Source organism: Streptopelia decaocto (genome assembly GCF_964273445.1).
Source record: "Streptopelia decaocto genome assembly, chromosome: 1".
Lineage (NCBI taxonomy): Eukaryota > Metazoa > Chordata > Aves > Columbiformes > Columbidae > Streptopelia > Streptopelia decaocto.
In genome coordinates this window covers 134,242,510-134,265,324 of record NC_138663.1, presented here as the reverse complement: position 1 = coordinate 134,265,324, position 22,815 = coordinate 134,242,510, and the positions used below count along the sequence as shown (strand labels likewise).

The following is a 22,815-nucleotide window of genomic DNA, read 5'->3' as shown; positions in this document are numbered from 1 at the left end:
CTACTGTTACTTGTTTTAAGTAATAGGTAATGTCAGTAGGGCTGGACTTTTATAATAGTAGTTGTGAAAAGCATCAAAGATTTGAGATGAAGAGGCAATGCAAAGGAATAACAAGAGCTGCCTTAGTGTCGAGGGTTTTGATTGCGGGGTGACAATAAAACTGTGGCAGATGTATTGTTAACCCCCTCCCCTCCCGCTTCCCCCCTCAGCCTCTCCCTCTCCCCCCTTCCCACTAAGGACAAGCAATTGGGAGGAAAAGAAGGACAGAGAGAAGAGAGTTGGAAAGATTAAAAATGTTTTACTAATGCTACTAAAAAGAATAGAGAAAATAATACAAAGTACACAAAACTAATCTTGAAAGTCCCAGCAACGGCAGAGCCAGCACCCGGAGTCCTGGACTGGACTCTGCAGACAAGCAGAGCTGGATTCAGTCTGTCACTAGGCCTCAGTTTGCAGGGACGACTAGCAAGGTCCTCTCCTAATGTCGGCCATAAGGAAATGGGACGAGATCCTCATGATCTCCCACTTTTATATGAAGTATTCACGTGAATGGGATGTTATACACAGCTGGTCATTTTCTTGGTCGCCTGCTTCTCATTGCCCCTCTCGCGAGAGGTGCATCCATGCTTATCAATAAATTCACATTCCATTGCTATGTTTACCAAAATATGTATCTGGTTCTCCAGGAAAATGCAGCTAATATGAAAGCTTTAGCTGACAAGCAAATTCACTAAAAGAGAAACTTGTTTTTAACAAAACCAGGACACTTATTGAACTTTACTGAGAGTAGGGGGCAAATTCGAGAAATGGAAGTAAAAAATAAAAAGTCACTGGTTAAGCTGAGTAAATTTTCATACGAGCGGACATACTGTATCTTTGTCTCCTTGTGGCTGCATTCAAAGGGGAAAAGACTCTGAAGAGATTTCCTAATGACTACCTGTTGCAGGAGCTTCTGTAGGACATCTTTGTTGAGCTGCTCAGAATCATAAAACCAGCTGAAGAGACTGACCACGGAAGAGTAAATAATGAAGCACCCCCCTCTGCCCCCTCCCTCCTTAACTGTTGTGGGTGGAAAAGAAGGGCACCTAGACCTTATGTTTACAAGCACTATGAAGGATATGCTATGCAAAAAAAAAAAAAAAAAAAAAAAGCCCCGTTCTGGGATGCATCTCTCTCATTTTGAGTGGTTATGGTTCATTTTTCTTTCTCCTGTAGTGGAAATAATTGGGGGCCAGATATAAGAAAACATCCACACATCTCGTTTGAATAATGAAGAGTTTATCTGCCTCTTTACCTCACTGTGAACTCCAAGAAACCGAAGTTTGTCCTTTTGCGTTTACCCAGTGAATTGGTTTGCAAATAGATTAGCTTCACAAAAGTAAATGTTTCTTCATCTGTTTTGTAGCAGGGGACACAGAGGGAATTAAGTTAAGTTACATACCTAAAACACCCAGCACCTTGGTGTCTGGGTAAGATTTGTGGGGCTCTAAGCTCCATCTCTCTTCTATCTAAGCAATTTCACAGACCTCTGGATTTAGAGAATGACACCTTGAAAAAAGCTCAGAACATAGTTTTGTGCAAAATTAATCCATGGACGTACAGTTCTCAGAATTATTTTCCAGTTCTTTCAGGAAAATCCTCCTGTCACCAGAATGACTTTTTGTTCTGTTTATTTTGCCCATCTTAGTGCTTCTAACTGCAGTTGAGTGACACGCTTGAAAAAAGTCACACAGTGGGTTTCTAAGTACCTGTAGTTATTCTGCTTCCTAAATTCCATGTGTGTGACAGAGTTGTCAGTAATATATAGTATTGATTGCTTATGTGTAAATCTGCTGATAGCCAAAGAGAGAGGGAAATAGATTAAAAACTAGTCCCAACCCTTAAAGACCAGAAACCACCCTACCTACTGAAGTCATTCAATAGGAGGAGTCATGAATTGCAGAAGCTGGAATATAGCTTTGCTTTCTGCTTCCTACTCCACATGTCACTTACTTTGTTAGTGGCAGTCAGGTCAGAAATCTAGCATACTACAAGGAAACACTAGATTTGCCACTTGTCTGTGGATGTTGCGTATTGCTTTTCTCCATTTCCACATGCTGAAATTGTGTTTCTTCATCTTTTTGATATACTGGGTGAAATCAGGTAAGAACCATTCGCTTATTCTTTGTGGTGTACTCTCTTGGCTTTATTCAAATGTAAAAAAATCCCAACAAATGAGTATTCTTTCATTTAAATTGACCAAAAGATTAAACCCAGTGAATTATAAATAATGGAGCAGATGATTAGTAAAGAGAATTTGATCACTTTGAGACTGAGATGTAGGGTTTGATTTTAAAGTAAATAGAGCAAAGCCTGATACTTTATCTCTGGCTGTACTTTGCACACAGACACACTCGGCTATTTGCACTTTGTACAAAGTAAAGAGGTAATTGTGAAATAGTTCTGAACATAAGTTTATTGTTTATTTCACATTTGATAGGTTGACAGGTTTTCAAGTTATGCGGTATACTTTAAATAGCAAAATTTAGTTACAAGCAAGTCAGTGCGCACTTAAGATTTTCCACTTTTCAATGACAGAAGATGATTACAATGCTTACAAAGGTACACAGGGAAGTTAAAATTTTATATTAACTGAGCTAAACTACATATGTAACTGCCCAACATTTATCTGTGTGTTCTGACTGTACAGAGAAGTGTGTGTGAGTACTCCCACAAGTGTGCACAAAGGGCAGCTGGGTATTCCTTCCAGTAATCGATGAGAAACAGGAGTTTGAAAAACCTCCCCTCGATGACTCCTTGCTAAACAATCAAAAATATTAAATCTATAAATCTGTTTATAGTGCTTATCGAATTCCACAGTGAAGACATCATAACTTTTTTTCTGTTTACCTTTCAAAGAACAACTGCTGTCATTTCAGAGCCATAAGCAAATGAGTTGTTTCCCTTTGACATTTGCCAGCTAGTAAATAGATTTCATCAATGAAAATAATTTCCTTGTGATAGTTTTCTTAGTTCCATGGACCAGACTGTGTCTCTGTTGCGTGTTGCTGTCATTTCACTGGATTAGAAGAATTAATTTTTATTTCTACCAATCAAATGATAATAAATCAAAACATTTAAATGGATATGAAGGAATACTTGTACAATATCTTAGCATGAATCTGTTAGATATGTAGGAAGGAATTTTAAGGATCGATGATTAAACTTTGATTTAAGAACAATGTTAGGCAAAAATGAACAAGTTTCATGTCACAGCTTTGAATCTGAATAGCAAAAATGTGACCAAGTGGCTGTTTATTATCGTTTAGCTGTGTATGTGACATTTGTGTAATAGAACTTCTAGTGTTAATGTCATATATAATTGTATGAAAGCTAGAGATTAAATGTAACACATTCTATTAATATCTCAGTGTCATGTCACATGTATGACATTTTACTAGGTTCTTGAATATTATTTTCATACATTCAAGACAACTGCAGCTGATCAGCTCTTAATTTCAGAACTTCTCCTTGGATGTCTCAGCAATGAAACTGGAATGCATTCCTGTATTAGTAGTTTGTTAATAACCCTTCCAGTAATCTCAGTAAAAGTTACTTAAATTATTCAGTGTCTAAATGAGGAGAATGGTGATATTTATTTTGAAATATAGATAATTCTAACTTTTCCCAGATATAATAATTGTAGCTGTTGTTGTAAGGTCATGATAGGTACGAAACTTCTGTCTGGATGATTTGAGACAGGACGTTTCAGGCCATTTCACAGAATCACAGGATGTTAGGGATTGGAAGGGACTTCAAAAGATCATCTAGTCAATTTCTAACATTCTAACTTCAACCCTGCTCTGCTTTGGAAATATCCGTTATTTTTTGTGGTGTCCAGTCCAGAGGTGACTGGTCTAGTAATTGTAGATACATGGTTTGGCCTAAAGGTGATTAGTCTAGTTCCCTAAATGAATTAGCATCTTTACCATATTAAGTGCTGTACTTCACATTGTTTAGCTTTGTTTAGAGCTTCACTATTGTATCAAATACCTTTTTCAGATATCTTGTCACTCCCCCACACTTGCCCTTCAGAGCTTGATAAACCAGTGAGGGCCCTCTGTCTGTTTCACATGTGCAAATGTGATGGATTCAGTTCTGCCTGCTAGCCGCTTGCTGGGGAAAGGAAAAGAGCTAGAACTGCCTTTCCTGTAACTCAAAAATTCTGAGAATTTCGGGTTACTTTCTTAAATTGTTTTTTAAGGAACTGAGTAGGCACTATTCCTCTTCTTACTTTTGCTTTCCAGAAGTGGACTGACTCTTGTTTTACAAAGGTGTTAATGACAGGAAAATTGAGAAAGGTGCCATAAAATATCAGACAAAAGCCTTCTGTAAAGTAGCGTAGTGCACTAGAAGCCAAAATATTGGCCCAAATTTCTTTGGCCGTAAGCCCACTGACACCATGGCAAAGGTGAAGAGGCCATGCAGAAGAACTGTGACAGCTGTCAGCGTTGTGCCCAGAATATTGAAGTGGCTTATCCACGCAATGTGAGCTTAGCAGCTAAAGGATTTTTTTTTTTAAGCATTAACTTTCCATGTTGAAAAGCACACAGAGGAAAAATTAAGTCTCTTTAGACAATTTTAAAAATCTCCACCCTCTTGTTGATGCTGACTGATCTACAGCTGAACCTTGTATACCATAACTCTCTTGAGTACTGAAATGCTAAATACTACAGGCTTTCTTGTGCCACTATGTATATGGACCTTGTAGATTCTTTTTTTTTTTTTCAAACTCAGAAAAGGGTCCTTTGTTTCTTCTTTCTTTTGTTTCTTGCTAATGGCATCCTTACAGTGATCCAAAACTAGGGAATGGTTCTGGCTCATCACATGCTGTCGGGCAACTGTTTCTTACTGCTAGATCAAACAATAAGGCCTAAGGGCTGGCAGCTTTGACACCCTGGCTGAACAAGGAAGAAACAACCGCAGCGGTCTTGTTGATACAACACACACTAGTTGTGAAAAATTTTGAAACCTAGATTTGATGGTTAAACAAATGATCTTATCAACACTGATTACTAATTTGTATTTGTTATGGAGAAAATACATGGTGCAAGAACAATTAGAAAGGTTAATTTTGCATTTGAAGGGTTCAGAGGAGCACACTGGTGTCTTCAGAGGCATTAAAACTGTGTCTTCCTGTTGTTCAGTGCACATTCTGGCACCTCATTCCAAAGGTCTGGAAAAATTCTTCACTTTTACTGGAAAAAAGTGGAAAGAAAAGTGAAGAGGTAGCATTTCAGGTGTTCTAAATCATCAAATGACTGTCTAACATTTTAATCTTTTTTCAGATGAGGAGGAAAAATGTCCTGAATTTACAGATCTTAATATAGGCAATGCTTTGTCTGGAACAGAACTCCAAGTCCAGCTACTGCTATACACAAGGGAAAATCCAAATTGCTCTGAGAGACTCATTGAACATAATGTTACTGCTTCTGGGTACCTTGATACCTCCAAGAAAATTGTCTTTGTTATTCATGGCTTCAGACCAACGGGATCTCCACCAGCATGGCTAGGTGACATGAAGGAGCTTTTACTGTCTTCAGAGGACATTAATCTCATTATAGTTGATTGGAATCGTGGTGCTACAACTGTAAATTATATAATTGCTGTTGAAAACTGCAGAAAAGTTGCAGAAATACTAAAGAACTATATTGACCAGATGCTGGTAAGGCAGAGAGTTGCATTTGTTCTGAATAAGTTTAGGTAGTTTGGGTGGGACTGGATATTTAAGAAACCTCTGCATATCTTTAACTCCACCTAAGTTCTTATTTCCCTTTCACGGGAATATGTCAAGAGTACATCTGGTTTCTTTAGCCAGCTGAAAGTTTTAGGTCTTCTGGAAAGTATGAATGTACCAGTGGGGAAGTGAAATGAGAGATGTTCAAACAGTATGCAGCATTAAGATTTTACAAAAATATTACACTACTTTTTTCACTATTTAAGGACTGTAATTAAGGATTTTAAATGAAAAATGAATCACTCACAGAGATACAAATATTTGTTCCAGCACTCTAGAGGGAGTTGCTTAAACAATTGCTGATGCCAGTGGTCTTAACTGGGCTTTATATGATGATGTTATAATCTCATTTATGGCATTGTTAGATTTATAACTTGATTTTTCTTCCATTCTCACCACTTTTTTTCCCAGCCATTCTGAGAAATTTTGAATGCTGTGCAGTAAGAAAATATTGATTTGGAATTTGAGTAAAAAACCCAGCATTCTGAGGAAGGATGGGGTGAAAGAAGAGAGACCCTACCAGTATCTGCCCTCTGGGACTAGATGTGGTGATAATGATTTGTGATTATGACAATTAATTTATTGTTATGGAATTAAAAAAAAAAAAAAGTATAAGAACAGTGGCCAATCCAGAGTGGGTTAAAAAGGTGCAATTTGCAAATTTCTTGATGCAGATTTTTGGTTGATTGCTGGTTACAGATATGCCTGGCAAAGCAATGGCTGCAAGGCATGCTTGGGCTGATCTTGTGTGGATCGTCAAAGTGGTGGTGGTGGGGTATGTTGCGTCCATAGCTATCAGTTTCACACTTGCAAGCTGTCATGAGGCCTTTGTTAATTCACTTTGAGATGCATTAATATTTCAGGCCCCACGTATTTTCCCATCACTTTGTAGAGATTATAACAAGTCTGCTGATACTATTTCAGAGTTCTTCAGTAGGTTTTTTGTTTGTTTGTTTGTTTGTTTAATACTGCCTACTTTGTAAAATGGGCATATTTAGACTTTCCTGCAAGTGTGCATTTGTCACCATTATTCAGCAGATATGTGGCATAAGTGTTAATAGTATTATGTTTTAAATTTATAGTATTGGAAGGATAAGGCAGGGGGAGATAGATTTTTTTTTTTCCTCCCTAGTTCATAGTTTTGGTTCATCTTTCTTGTTATCTGGTAAATGTCTTCCTCTTCCCTCCCCATTGTCCCCTTCTAACTACTGTGACAGTTTGAAAGAAATGACTCAAGCTTCCTTTTTACATTTTTCTAGTCAAATAATTTCGTAATTACTACACTATTTAACTAATAGAGAATGTCAATGTGAAAAGAACTTTATAATTCCTATTTGTTTTTAAAGTTAGAGAGTTAGAAATATAAATTAGAGTACTAACAAAAAGTGAAAACTGAATCAGTCTGCTGATGTCTGTTCAGTTAACCATTTGTGTGGTTGTTGCTTTGTTCTTGTTTTTTTTGTTCCTTGATAGGTACATGGAGCTTCTCTTGACGCTATCTATATGATTGGTGTTAGTCTTGGGGCTCATATAGCTGGCTTTGTTGGCCAGAAGTATAATGGCAAAGTTGGCAGAATTACAGGTAAGGTTTTTAATCCCAATTTAATGTACTTTGTATTGTTGTCATAGCTGCTAAGCACACAGATGATAGCACTGAAATACTGACAAATGAGAACTGATTATTTAGTTACATACACAAGGAAAGATGTATCCCTATTAGTAGTTCAGAAAATTGTAAAGTCTACCTTCAGGACATAAGTAACAGCTGAAATTTTCCAACCTGTTTACCTCTAGTCTCTCAAATGAAAATTGAGTGCTGCATCCAAATGCCACTCAAGTTCCATGGCATACTACCTGAGTTTCCGTCTAGTTGATGGAGCACGACAGGTCCCTCTGAAGAAAAGTTCAAAACCTCTTGGTCAGACCACAGGGATCAGGGACAAGGATCTAGTTTCAGTGTGAGGTATCTGAACATGGTGTGGGCTTCAGTACATTGGGCTGTCTGCTACAGGGTGATTAAATCAGGTGTCCAGCCCGTGAATGGATACTTCAAATCTTACCTTATACTTGTTACATCTTTCACCATTCTAATCTGCGGGAAGTGGTGCATACAGTGAGAATGGGAGCATTGTCATTTGGGTACATCTTTCCAGACCAGCGTTGCATGAAGTTTAGGATTAACTTTTAGATGATGGTTCTAGAGCAGAATCCACAGTGCCCATTTGGTTGCACAGGCTCCAGATACTTCTTGTGGTGAAGGAGCAAAACTCACTGCAGCTCACTAAGAAGGAAGCTCACTAAGTTAATTATCAGAAAAGGTGCTAAGCAAGCTGAAGAATGGAAACTTGAGAAGAATTGTGCTGGGTTTTGTTCTTATCCCAGGAAAATGAAGAGTCACTGATGAATAATGCTTAAATGTCAGTCTTTATATCTGTAGAAACAGACCACAGGGTTTGTAATGCCTGTGTTATTTTCACTTAGGTCTTGATCCAGCGGGCCCTTCATTCACTCAACAACCACCAGGGGAGCGACTGGATCGTACTGATGCACAATTTATTGATGTAATCCATTCAGATACTGATGGTAATGACATAGCCTTAACTTTCCTATTTCAACTTGAGAAAAGGCAGGAAAGCAAAAGAGAAGGGACAAGCTTTTTCCGTAACATCCAAATAGGGCTGCAAAAGTATGTTTTATGTTATCAGGTGGATTCCTGTGCTGTTGCTTTCTAACAATGTCTATACTTCAGAAATCATACTGTATGTTACTATACCTGTTCATCAAGAAACTTAAACTAAATTTTCTTAATGGCTTAAGCAATGATGGCCTGTTTTGTTCAGTTCTGACATGAGTAGCCATGTTACTGAGTGAAGTTTCATAACCGAACCTGAAAATATTGAAATAACTTATGTCTAACAGCTAACTGAAGACATATGTAGATAACCATATAGTCAGGAGTCCATTAAATGTCATGCAAAACTAACAATTATGCCACTGTCATTTATGTCTTGTTTGTTATAGTCTGTTCCTTCTGAATACAAAAATCCCCAAATCTACACATTGAATAAAGTGTACCTATTGCATTAATTTATGATACTGCTATTTCCAAAATAGTTTAGCATTAACATTCTTTTGCTGTGCTAGTGCGTATGAACATAGAGGTTGTAAGCACATGATTATCTCTGAATTAGTCCCTTCTGAGACAGCCAGTCTCAGCTGTATCATGGCAGTACACTACAGATCAACTGCTTAGAATTCTAAATCACATTACTGTAAGGTTAAAATTAAAAACACTGTAAAGTCTGCTTCATCTATGCTATAATCTGGTTTATTTTTTTTTCTCAAAACTGTTAGTGAACCTTTCAAACCCACCACACTTGCCCCATGATTTGTGTAGTTTGATATCAGTTTCTTTAAGAGTATAAACATTAACAATTTAACTGTACAAATTTATATATGAAGTTTTAAAGCATCAGTTTTTGTAATGTTCCAATTATGTCAATAAAAATAATTTGTGGTGAAATGAAAGGTAGGTCAAATTATGCTAAATCTCACCCATGGTCTTTTATAGGACAGATACAGATTTTTCTGTGTTGATATACTGCTTAAGTTAGTGTAGAATCCAGTGTCATGTGCAAAAAATTGAAAAATGTTTCCTAATGAAAATTAAATTGATAAAGAATTTTGGTTGCAAGAGAGAACACAAATTTCATAAATTGTGTGAATAACGTCTCAGCTACAGCACCGAATAGTTGCTTCTGTTCTTTCCTTTTTCTTCGTGGCAGGAGGAATCTTAAACAAACTTGTATACATTTCTGTACTGCACTTTACATGCATATAATTTTCTTAAAAAGAAAAAAACTCACGGATTTTTACTAATAACACAACTTCTGTTTACAGAACAAAAGAACTGTATAATTGCAAAAGATTTCTTAAATGCTTCCATGCTATTTTGTTATGAATGTTATGATAAATAAATGACTGCATAATTCTGCTTCTCTTTTTCTGATTCATTATGTTTTTACTTTAGCTCTAGGTTTCAAGAAACCTTTAGGAACCATTGATTTCTATCCAAATGGTGGAATGGATCAGCCTGGTTGTCCAAAAACAGTATTCAGTGGTAAATAAACATGTGTTCGATTAATGAGAAAAGAGTTTGAGATCAAATAACAAAAAAGGTTAAACTAGATTCAACGGACACTTCACATATCTGGTAATATGGGAGCTGAGGGCATTGTATTCTGTCTTTTCCATCCCCACTCAGCAAATGAGAAATAACAAAGACATTTGACATTTTTTTAAAAAAGATCTTCCGCTAAGCCTACACATTCCACCATACCACTGTTATTGGTATGATGGAACTATATTATTATATTATATATGTGATCTGCATATAGTGATAATTATTTTTCGGTGTTTATTTGTGGCTAGGCATGGGGGAAGATGTTTGTGTCCAAGTCATTTGGACAGGGTCACTTGCATATGGCATGCAAGGCAAAGCTTTCAAGTCTTCACCATGTCTTAGGTTCCTCCTGGTTGGCAATGCTGAACTAGGTTTTGGATAGGTCTTTCAGGCTGTAGGATGAAAACAGTTTTATGACATGATCTTTTGCTGCAGAATTTTGCTTATTTCAACCTCTGTAAATCCTAGGCAATGTTGCTGCCTATTGTTTTTGCTCACTCTTTTGGATATGTTTATGTCTGTCTATGTTTCTACTACTAATCTGCACAGTGCTGTCTGGGAGTATGGGAGAATCCCTTAAGACTCAGGATTATCTTCACCTGTACTATATATATATTTTGTTTGTGTTGGTTTTATTTGGTTGGTTGGTTGGTTGGTTGGGTTTTTTTTGTTTGTGTTTTGTGTTTTTTGTGGTTTTTGTTGTTGTTGTTGTTTTCTAGGAGAGAAAGAAATTTAGTACCTCTGAAAAAAACTAGAGATGAATCTCTGAAGTACTTCTCAGAGTGCTTTTTCTGCCAAAATGTTCTGCACTGGATGCAGCAAGACAAATTTTAACTCAGACTCAGCCTTTATAACTAAAAATTCTGTAAATTTAATGTGACTTGGTAGACTATTTCTTACATATAAAACCCTGTAGACTTTTTTCTATACCTGTAATATTCAAAATAGTCTTCAATTTCTTCTTCTTGTGTGTGTGCGCCCATTTTTCACACTTAGAGGTCAATTAACCAGAGAATAAAAGCGTGGTTATCTAAGAATGACTCAAGTAAATGGGATTACTTTGATAATGTCTTTTCTTTCGTAAAGAAAAATGATTACATATTCTTTGTACTATTTTTTTCTTTCCTGAAGGACTTCAGTATTTTAAGTGTGACCATCAAAGATCTGTCTTCCTCTTCTTAGCATCTTTGAAAAGAAGGTGCAACATAATAACATATCCTTGTGACTCTTACTTGGATTACAAGAGAGGAAAATGTGTTGATTGTGAAGCTTTCCAGCCTATGTCCTGTCCAGTACTGGGTGAGTGTTATGAGATCTGCTCTGGGCTGGGTGAGATTTTCTGGCAAGTCCAGCTCTTTCTGGGGCTAATCCAGAGATCTGTAGAGATAGATCATGTGCAGAGCTGCATGTTGCTTAAAGTAGTTTAAAGTTCATGTCTTTGCTTTATAGTTTTCTCTGTCAGACACAGGTACGGCATGTTCCTAATCTCTGATTATTATGCCTTCCAATCTGAAATGAATCCACAAAGTATTTCCTTTCTACAGAGAAACTGCTTCTACTTAGCTCATCGCTTTAGGCTTTCACAGTGTGTTGTCATGCCTAGAATGCCAGTGGTTTTTATTTAGCAGTAATAACCTTTATAGCAACTTCATGTTTTGTCTGGCTCTTCTTTTGGAATCGAGCTTTTATTTGGAGAGGGTTTTAGTTGTTTGGGGTGTTATTGCTTTTAGAGAGGATCTGGAGACAGTTTGAGAAGAGCTACAATAGTGTGAGCATTTCCTAATTGGCAGTTTTCTTAGGAATGAAATTTCAAAAATATTTAATTAGAAGTTGACTTTCAGTTTGTACCTTGTCTTTTTTACATCCTATATTAGAATATGCACCCTATAGTAGTTAGATCAGGTTTGAAGAAAAAACATAGATAGTAGTTCTGTATGCTATTTTATAAGTAAACCCAACCATAATTGGACCTTATGGTAGGGCAGAAAGTCTCCAGGATTTCCCCAGCATTGTTATTAACCATTCCTGATGCACTTACTCAGAATGCACAGAATGCCTGAGCTATAAGTGAAGAAATATTTGAGCAGTCAGCTGCCCTTTTTTTTTTTTTTTTTTTTTAATAACTGTAAAACCTATGAGGAAATGGCAGGCAGCTGAATCTGGGAACTGAGAGGAGAAGCAGCATCTTTCTGCTGCAAGCTTTCCTGCTCACTGCCTTGCAGTGGCAGCTCTGCAGCCTGGAGCTAGCCCTCATTGTCCAGACTAGGTATAGAAATCAGAGGCAGACAACAGGATCAACCGTTTTAGAAACAAGGATTGTTACGAGCCCCAAAGACAATAAGCGTGGAATTGTATAAACTAGAAGTTTTTTCTACTTTACATCCATAAGCTTATCTAACATTTTAGTAAGTAACATCCACAATAATAGACTAAAGGGTTTAAAACATATACTTTAGTGATTCAAAAGAGAAAGGAAGAAATTTTACCTAATGTGAAGCTGTAACTGTTCTCTGCAAATATATGGGCTACTTTTTTGGGCTTGTTTTTATTGCCTCTGCAGGAGTTTGTCTGCACTATTTTTTGGAGTTAGTGCTCTAGACTAAATAGATTCCAACTATTACATTATTACAATTTTCATTATTCTAATAAATTAGAAGAACAAAATGCTTGTGTATTACATTCTATTATACTCAGGGGATTCCTGCATTTTCCAAGTCAATTTACTTTCTCAGAGAATATTTAAGAAAATTAAAGCCAAATCTGTCACTTTGGGTGAGTTTCTTTTGTGTAATTTTATGTGTATCGGGATTTTGCTACATGTCTGAAATAAAATATTTAACTTTGGATTTTAGGTTATTATGCTGATAGATGGAAAAAAATGCTAATCCCAAAAAGTTCACCAACAAAAGCTTATTTTGATACCTCGGACCAAGACCCATTCTGCAGTGAGTGACTGAATGCAAGCAGAGCAAACTGTGAAATATTTTGGCTGTTTATTAGCTGATCTGGAGTGAAAGCATGTTAAAAGTAGAATGGTATTGTTAGCTGCTGTGTAAAATGATGTAATAAACCATGAGCTAAATGTCATTTCAAAGACTGGAGGAAAAAGAAGAATGATTGTGGCAGAAGAGTAAGCAATACATGAATTGAGAAGGAAATATGTCTTTACAAGTAGTGGGATGGGCTGCCAAGAGGAAGAAGGAAGCCAGAAAATGAGAATCAGGTGACAGGGAAAAAGCTGGACTGAGAGAATCTGCTTAGATGGGATCATTGCTGCCATTTTCAGAGAATAAAAATAGGAAGCAAGACTTCCCTGAGTGGGAGACGGAAAAGAGACATCTCTGTGTTCCAGTCCAGGAGGACAGCACCCCACAGTCAACTAGAGCTGCTCCAGCTTTTATAAGTCCATGTCTCCCTAGGAGTAACACCACGGAGGAAAATCTTAGCTGACTGTTTCAGGGTTATACTCTATGGGTATGAATTCTCATGACATGGGCTTTAGCTGCAACAGTTTAGGTATCTACCCATGCATGTGGAGGTCCAGTTTAGATCCTTGTCCAATTTCTGTTTTTATTAACAGACTTTACCACCATAAGCAAATGTTAGCAAACTCTTCCTCTAATTGGTTATGTTAAAGGCTCTTTGATTTGGGATGTGGGGACAGGCTTACAGGGAATTCAAGTGAAATCAAATTTTCCCATTAGCTTTTTCCATCATCTTGGCAAGTTTTGTGACCAGGGACTGAATATCTCTTGTTATAGTGGTAATCATGGTTACTCACAACACCATTTCTTCCAAAGGGCCAAGGAGATGTTAACAAAGATGTGATCAATTTTGGGGCTCATAATTTAGGAGTAAAGAGTCACTATTCCTATCATCAGCCAGTGAATACTTTTAACAGTGTGATAATAACAACTGTATCCTGTTGAGGTCTTTCTTTGAATCTTATTTCGTATTTCTTTTTGCAGTGTATAACTACTTACTGGAAATTACTACCTGGAATAAAGGCACTAGGAGAGGTTTCATTAAAGTTAAAATAACAGATTACGCTGGAAACACAGTAGAATCGGAGATGAATAGGTATGTTGTGCTTTGTCTCTAAATCTTTTTTATTACTCTATAGAACTAATTTTCTGAGCTTCCTAAACCTTTTCACTTGCTAACTTGTAAGTCAAAAAAGTATCATGGGGTTGTTAAGACTTGGCCACAGCTCCTTTTCCTGGATATGGCTCAGTGTCAGAGGCAAGGCTTCTCACACTGAAGAGATCCTCTCTCCATTTATGAACTACCCCAGGTCCTTGCATGGTCCTGGTTTGAATCCAGTTCTAGTGCCCTTGTTCTGAATGCTCAAAGTCAATACATCTTACGTGATTTCTGATCTTAATAATAATGCTTAGCAATGATTAATTTTACTCAGTTAACAAAACCCTGACTAGAAATAATATTTTTCTTCAGTGAAGCTTCGACATTTCAGCAATATAAAAAAGTCAAAATACTAACTGGATTTTACCAAGACCTTGACAAAATATCAAAAATTTCTTTGACCTTTTCTACGAAGACTTTAATAGGCCCAAAACACAAACTTAGGATTCTCCAGATGAGGCTGAAATCCCTTAATAATCCAGAAAGGTAAGTGTTTCTCATGTATCAAAGTTGTTTATGAACTAAACTGTGCAGGATGTTTCCTCAGAAATCTGTATTTCCCCCTATTGATTTTTTTAATCACATATTCCTAAATGCATGAATATCCTTCTCAGCCTACCTAGAATCAAATTTATCATGTGGAAGAGCTTCTCTGTATTTTAACATTTAGTGCACAGCACCCTTTTTACATGTGGATGTCAGGATGCTGCTTGTTACTGTAGCCTGCTGCTGTTGTCTGGTTGCAATGGATTTTCAAGGACCACTTAAGTAGACAAGCCCGACTTACACCTATGTGGTTAAGTTCTCTTCGAGAAGATAAATTTTATTAAGCACTTTTCTGATTTTAATCATGTGTCCGTACACAGCTTTTCACGCTTAGGTGTGAAATGGAACAATTCAGCTACTTCTGTGACTGGAACAGGTTTTTGGTCTTGTTGTTGAAGGTAAAGACCTTCCAAGACCAAAACAGAGTCTATGGTTGCCTACACTTAAAAAGAAATCAACTGCATTTTTTTTTTTATAATTAAGTGTCATCGCTAAGCTTTTATTAATTATTTCTGGTTTAAAGTACTTCAGCAGTATTGCCATATGTTCATTTTTTAGATCTCCAGAGTTACTTGTACAATACCACTAGCAATTAAATTTTACATTTTCATCTTGTGAAAATAATGTATTACATGGAATAGTTAAGAAATACCCAGGAGTAGCAGGAGAACTTTAGTTTGAGTTGTTACAATTATTTGCTTCATATGAATGGAAGGTTCAACAAAGTCAGAATTTAAAATAATAGTTATCAAGTAATGAGTGGGAATTATATTACGATATTAGTAAGACTTACTTACTTATTTTGTTAACTTGAGAAACAACATTTAAGGCTTTCTGACTTGGTCTATGATACTAGTTTAGTAGGAATTGGGTATGATTCTTCGTAAAAATTATGAAACCTTGTAAATTAATCTACTATTTCATATTTACTGGAAAAGAGGACGAGACAGGTAGGAGAGTCTTAGGAAGAAAGAGAACACTCAATAATCAATAGTATCCCAGAATGCATTTACATTTGACTTTGCTAACTTGTTGAATGCCGTAAGTCTCTAGCTCTCAGGTGAACTGACATGATTTTATTTAAAAGTATTTGGTGAAGAGAGATAGTTAAAGCTCTAAATCATATTGCAATTTGATTTCTCAACCCCATGGCGATAAATCAGAAGATACATTTCATGGAATCCTATCAGCATTCAGGCATTTTTCAGATAGTGAGCAGCCCTTACTGATTTTGAGTTTTCTTTCTGTTACTCTGACTCTTGTTAGTTTTAAAGTAAGATGCACTTGATTTGCTTTAAAATAGGACCCACTAAAGTCTTTCCTATGGAACCTCATCAGATGGGAGCCATATAGGCACATTAGGTACTTTCACATAGCAATGGAAAATAGTGTATTGAATCAGCAGGTGAAGGTAATTTAAATGCAGATGTTATGAGACTATTGGATTTTGTAATTACATAATTGCTCATTGTAATTATAACTACCTATATTTACCTTATTCCGTTACATATAATTACAACAATTACTTGACTATAGGATAATCAACTAGAAACTACATTAAAATATTTAAATTATTCATATAATAAAGTAGTAGGTAAAAACCAGGGGACAGGTGCAGGGATAAAAGACAATAGGAGTCTCGGTCTTCCCAGATCTGGGTTAATAGCAGACAGTGGGAGTTTGGCGAATATCACTGACAAAGGCCTTCTGGGCTGGTCCATTATTCACACAGGTGCTGTGTGAACGTGAGGGTGCTAAAAGGCATGTATAATTTTTAGACTCTTCTTCTGGCCTCACAGAAAAATCATTCCTGCTAACTCATAAAACCAGAAGACTTTCCTGACTTGTGTGTGTCCAGGTGTCAGTTCTCCCAAAGAGCTTTTGACCCTGTCAGTCAATTCAAAATCAACTGATGGAGAAGGTGAATGTCTCAAAGATACTTAGCCCAGCCACTCTTGGGGTTTTTTTAATCAAAACAAGAACACAGGTTATAAAATAGAAGACCTTATTAATCCCTCTACTGAACAGGAGAGTGGTGTGCCCTTGCAGACAGTCCTTCTAGACAGCAGAGAAGCCACATGGAATGAGGGACTATGAAGACTCACCTAACCAAAAAAAATATTTGTGTTTTGCTCCTAATTGGTGAACAGAACCTGCTCCTTTCTCAAGGCTTCTCTCCCATAAGGCATTCCTGGTACTCAATAATCATAAGCTTTGGTGTGTTGCATGTCAAATGAAATACAATATTTTGGAAAACATACGTTTTCATTTCTAGTATTCATTGTTACTGTTTGCCTAAGTATTATATCCCCTGGGGTCACATAGAGGCCTTGCCAGGTGACAGCTGCTGTTGAAGAACTGGCTGTGCGAACACATTGTGCTGCTGTGTTGCAAATACTGTTGCAAATGTGCCGAAATACAGCATTGTATTGTTACATGGGATATTGAAAGTCAAGTCAGGAAACAGATACATATAATAACCTCTAATTTTTCTATTTGGAAATTTGTCCTGTGATTTATTTCATGATACTTTGTAGGGACTTTTAAAGTGCTGGCAATTTCTGTGCTTTTATGTCTTTTTTTCTCCCTCTACAAAAATCATAGTAAACTCTTAAATTCAAATCAGAACAAATTGTGAATGAAGGACTGAATGAAATTCTATGCTTTGCGTCATACAGAATACTGGAATTTGTCTTTAACTTCTTAGTCATAAAATCTACTATCATAGCTTTGTGGGGTCCTTAAAGGGCCTCAAATTCTTATCTAGAAGTCCATCAGTCCTTTCACATACAGACAGATGGCGCCTCGACTGGTTGGAAATGTCACACTAATGGGCAACAACAGAAGTGCCTGGTGGGACGTTCTTTCTCAGACTTTGTCCTTCAGCTGTTTCACTGTATGCTGCATCTCAGGCCAAGGTGGAATGTGTTGTATATACACTTCTGTGAGTTCAGAGCAATATAGAAGATAATTTTAAATAGAGTAAGTATTGTAGCTTGTATGCCCTTAGAGGTGTCATCAGAGTCTATGCTACTTGTTTGCCTGTTCAAACCAGCTCTCAGCATCTATCTGTAGTAGCACATGAAGGGCAGAGCTATGAGCTATCTCTGCCCTAAAAGGCAGAGTATCTGTGTTGACCTTAAAAAGAAGATTTTGTGTGTGCGTGACTCCCTTTGTGACCTTTGCTTGTAGTATTATGCAGTTCTGAGTGTTCTAGGTGTTTACATGACTAATTACTCTCTTGCACGAAACTTTCTTATGCATGCTATCATTGCAACCGAAAGAGTTAGAAGATATAATGGTGTGGTTTTCTACTTTCCTCTGTGGAATTAAAGCAGGGAAACTTTCATACCTAGGGAACTCAGAGTAAATTACTCAGGCTCAGTGTTAACGGGAATTGGACTGTTCTTGGACAATTGTTCTAAAGAATTAATTTAAATGCAGATTAACAGCTTTAATGGATGAAGTACTGCATCTTTGTATTTGAGACTAATGTGATACACTTCTTATCATGCCACTTTGCACCATTCAGCTGATTGTTGTTCTGTCTGGCAAAAAAATAGAGTGATGCATAAAATAAAGTGTAAGCTTAGACAAGAAGACATTCTTGTCCTGAGTACCATCTCTGAGAGGTGGTAAATGCTGGAGGTTTCATAAATCAAATACTGAAATATTTTTCTATTAATGTTAACTTTTTCTGTTGTGCACATTTTTTTTTTCTGCTTTTGTAGGTTGCAGCTGTGCAGATACGATTTTGTACTGATGGAGAACACTGAACTGACCTTCAAACCTATTCCTTGCCCAGAGAAGGGTACATGAAGAGAGAGCTTCTACTAATTTAATTTGTCTTATAGCAGTGACATTTTGATTCTTCCTCAGGATAAAGACTGCAATAAGAAAGGAAATGAGATAAGCTAGATTTATTTTCAAGAGTCTACCTGGTAATATACATGACTTACTTGGAGTGCCTTAGGGTGAAATTACTTGAAAAGTTCAGATTCTATGTGTTTGGGAAATTTGAATAAAGTAAGTGTATCATGGTCTATTTGTTATTATTTGTTAGCAGTGAAGCAACCGCTGAATTAAATACAAATTATCTACATAATCCTGACACATTATTTCTCAAGTCATACATGTATTTAATTATTTATTATTTGTAATGGCTTTTACATGGTAACATTATTATCTGTCCACTGAGTGAATTTAATATACTGTACATGTGATCTGCAGATCTAATGCACAGCAGTTTTGCTATGCTATGTTTATAGGATAAATGAAGTCACATTTTCTCATTATAGAATCGCTCAGTCTCTGAAAACTGGAACAATGAGATCTCTGGGCACATATGTAAAGTTGCTATTTAAACAAGTTATCTTTATGCTCATCATAGATGAATATTATTGCAACTGTTCAAATTTTTTTCTATTAAACCTATGGGCAGGGCAGTGTTTCAGATATGAAGCAATTCTAAAGTCTGTTCTGAAGATAATAACTTAAAGATGAAATAAATGCATTTTCATTATGTTTCTTTTTGGGCCTCCTGAAATTAAAGCTGCTGCTCAGGCTGAGATTGATGACAGCTCTTCACCTATTGAAATGTGAGCAGGAATAAGCCCTACATAAAGATTTCCTCCTCCAGTTAAGAAAAAGGTTTTCCAGTGCCAGATTGCCTTTCCTGATGGTACTGATTGAAGAACGGATATGTATATTTTTCTTCTTCAAGGTTGTTTTATGTATTTAACCCTGGTTTCTCGTGTAAATGAGTCATATGCATGTTATCCTTTTCCTTTCTTTCCTATGCCATTGCTGTCCCTGCTCTTGACAGCAACACTTAGTTGAACCTATTGATCAATTTCATTTGAATGTCAGAGTGGGATGTCCAGAACCTAGGAATTCTAAGTTTTATTGAAAGTCAACAGCTGGCTTAGAAAGAAGGTGGACACTGGTGTCCTAAGGAAGGGAAAGCAAGTTATGACTTTGTGATTTCCATTGCAAGAGGCAGCTCCAGCATGCTGGTCAGTGTGTGCAAAGCTCTGAACCAGCCATTGCACATGCTTTTACTTTGGCTAGACAAGCAAGTGCAGACTTTCTCATAGACTGACTTTAAAAAATATATATTCTATAGAAATGTTAATTATGTTACCATAGATATTTTCAGGTGTTGTCTTTCTCAGCTTTATCATTTTATTGTACACCTCTTTGTTCCTTGCCTCTGACAGAGTCATTAGGAGACACACAGGAAAAGACATTTTTCTCTGCTTATATGCATGTGGATGGAGAGGTGTTCTTGTTTTTATTTTATTATTTTATTATTTATTTTATTTTATCTCTCTCTTTTCTCTCTTTTTTTTTTTTTTTTTTTTTTTTAACTACTCTTATTCTGCTTTTCATTCTGCAGGTTTTTGTCCAGCCTTCCTCTCATTACTCCTAGCTTCCCATTTACAGGTCTCTGAGCTGAGCCTTCTTTCTTTCATCCCCTTGCCTCCAAATACCCATTTCTTATGTCACTTTAAAAAAGCATAGAGACTTGAGAGTAAATTTCAGATGTCTTGAACTAGAATCTTTCAATGGGTGACACAGATGTTCAGGCATAGAAATATATCAAATGTCTTTTTAAATTTCCTTTTAAAGTTGCTTTCTACATCTTCTGTAAAGTTTTATATTTTTATATGGTTTTTGTTTCATTTTTATATTTCATATCCTCTTTTTACGTTTGTTTGTTTTTTTCATTGATTTTATATCCTGCTGAGAAGACCTTAAATATGGAGGTGTGAATATGCTTTTTGACTGTAAACTTTTATTTTGCTTGAGATACTCAATTTCAAGTTAATATCCAGAAAAAATAATGAAATTGTATTAGCTCTAAATTGGCAGCATAAAGGGTAGATATACTGCTCTTTCCAGTAATGGAACTGAGTGCTTTTTTACTACCATAGCTATTATTAATGTTGTTGTCAGATGAGTAGTTTTTTCCCCTATTTTGTGGATTGTTTACCCATGTAAGCTTGATTTTGAACAGCTCACTCTATTTAAAGACAGAGACATATAAATGTCTACCTTGTCAGCACTTGCTGGGGTCAGCATTTTCACTACAAACTATACACTTTGCCATTTACATGCTCCCCAAATTAGGATAGTCCTCTGGTATTGCAGCCCTTGGAAAGGTCAACTTGCACTAATATATGTTTTTAGGCAGTAGTCATAACTCATGTACAATGGAGTACTAGCCTCATGCATCCTTTATCTACATTGTAAACATATTGGCGAAGTGATGGCTACACAAGCAGTCATGAGGTGTTGAGTTGTGGGGTAGAGCATAAAACATGAGCGAGGAAAAGTGAAGGACTGAGATACTTTCCTAGAACTTTTCAGTTATAAATGCATGGAAAAATGTGAGGTAATGTGCTGTTGAAAAGATGCGAAGAGACATACAGACATGAATAACAATGTTGCACGGTGGTGCGATATAAAGGTAATAATAATATTTTCACACACTTTAGGCATACCTATAAAAAAAGGTAGGACACGAATAGTGGTTTGTTGCCTTAATTTGGGTATACTTTGGATAAAAAGCAAAGAAGCAGTGGGGTTAATAAGGAAGTTCCTTTAAAAAACATGAGACAGAAAGAAACTTTCATTTTCTAATTTCCCATCTTAGTTGGTAATTTCGACTTGTAAGAGGGACTGTTCCAGGCAGTGCATTTCCATCACTTAATTGCACTTCTCAAGTGGCTAATCACTTGGAGTGTAGCCTTGTGTCTCCCAGCACCAGCAAAAATGTACCGTAATTGTTCGGAAATGCATTGCTTTTTATGGCTCACTGCCACATGCTACTTTGTACTAATTCTGTCAGCTCCCTCAAGCTCAGCAGAGAATACCACAGAAAATGAAAACCTTCCAAGGAGTTCCCTGTTCTGAAGCAAGTGGTGATGACAGTTCAGTGGAGCACACTTCTGCATCAGAGCTGAAGAGAGGTTGGACTCATTGCAGTATTGTTTTGCATTCTCTGTCAGAATACAAAATATCCACCAACATTTTTCATTTTACTACGTATGTTTTCATTAGGAATATTCAGAATGAGCTGAAAACCCCCAAATCAATTTCTGTTGAGAAAATCTCAAGTGGAGAAATAGGTCATTTCAAACTACACAGTGTTTCAAAAAGATGGACCCAATTTCAAAGCAGTACGCAAGGTGCTTCAAAAAGACGGAACCAGTTTGAAATCACTATATCTCTGCAACCACGGACCACCCATGAATGAAACTCTTAACGCTTGAAAGGATGAGACGTAGCATTTCAAATTATTGCCACTGAATGCCTCTGCCAGCACACAAACAGCCCCCAGCCTCAGTCATTCGCAAGATGATGACCCTGCAACACAATTGACATTGGGTCCATCTTTTTGAAGCACCCTGTAGTTTGACTTGGAATGAAATATCTGCTTTATAGAACTACCCTAAACACTCCGATTTTCTTCTGGTTCAGTATTTGCAATAAGGACTGGACTGCTGTGTGGCCTGGTGATACTGTTGTGCTTTGGTTTTCTCACCTGTAAAATGGAAAAGTGTCCATTCAAGAAACGCTTTCTCAATTTGTAATGTTAAATTTTGTTAACTTTATTTTAGAAGTTTGCTTGTATCTAGTGTGTTTAACTGGAAGGAACAATCTCTATATATGTGAAGAAAGATATATCCCGTGAGTAAATGTAGACTCTGTAATTAATAAGTATATTGTAATAATACCAAAGGGATCTCATTAGTATATACTTATAGTAATGAACTCTAAATTATTTCTATCAAAAGCAACAAGCTTGGGAAATTTAATGCAATATTTATATTTAGTGCTTAGTCACAGGGAGATGAAATTGTTAAGTGGTGGGTTTATAAAACTAATATAAGCTTGTTTTTCTTGCTTCTTTTAGACCTGATTTGTATTTGATAATATCATCTTTTCTTTTAACGATACTATTTCAAATGACATGGCACTGAGGTTATGTCAAGAAACTTATTAAATGCTAATAGTAAGTGGAGTAAGCAGCTTACATAGACAAAAGACTGTATAATACAGATGTTCACTGCATCAGTCTCAAATCACAATAGGTTGAAGCAGTCTAGATCAAAGGCATGTAAAAGAAGACCATTTTCCAGTTGAATTTGAGATGGCTTTA

General features: G+C 36.6%; 1 protein-coding gene across 2 annotated transcripts; it reads left to right on the top strand.

Moving 5' to 3' along the window:
* The first annotated feature begins 1,953 nt into the window (after window positions 1-1,953).
* LIPI (lipase I) lies at window positions 1,954-18,688 on the top strand. 2 transcript variants are annotated; one of them, XM_082053275.1, is made up of 10 exons: window positions 1,962-2,142; window positions 5,328-5,704; window positions 7,250-7,358; window positions 8,258-8,359; window positions 9,807-9,896; window positions 11,091-11,258; window positions 12,812-12,904; window positions 13,928-14,039; window positions 14,415-14,588; window positions 18,380-18,688. In XM_082053275.1, exons 1-10 carry the CDS (start codon window positions 2,064-2,066, stop codon window positions 18,465-18,467), a joined length of 1,392 nt encoding a protein of 463 aa, XP_081909401.1. In that variant the 5' UTR covers window positions 1,962-2,063; the 3' UTR covers window positions 18,468-18,688. The 2 variants fall into 2 exon arrangements, with proteins under 2 accessions (XP_081909402.1, XP_081909401.1); XM_082053276.1 differs by lacking the exon at window positions 14,415-14,588 and having other exon boundaries at window positions 1,954-2,142.
* The last annotated feature ends 4,127 nt before the right edge of the window (window positions 18,689-22,815 follow it).

Bases quoted from the DNA above. Each gene is read 5' to 3' on its own strand.
- LIPI (XM_082053275.1), top strand. From the start codon at position 2,064: ATGTTGCGTATTGCTTTTCTCCATTTCCACATGCTGAAATTGTGTTTC. The intron at 14,040-14,414 runs GTATGTTGTGCT...ATTTTTCTTCAG, and splicing joins GTAGAATCGGAGATGAATAG to TGAAGCTTCGACATTTCAGC. The intron at 14,589-18,379 runs GTAAGTGTTTCT...CTGCTTTTGTAG, and splicing joins TCCCTTAATAATCCAGAAAG to GTTGCAGCTGTGCAGATACG.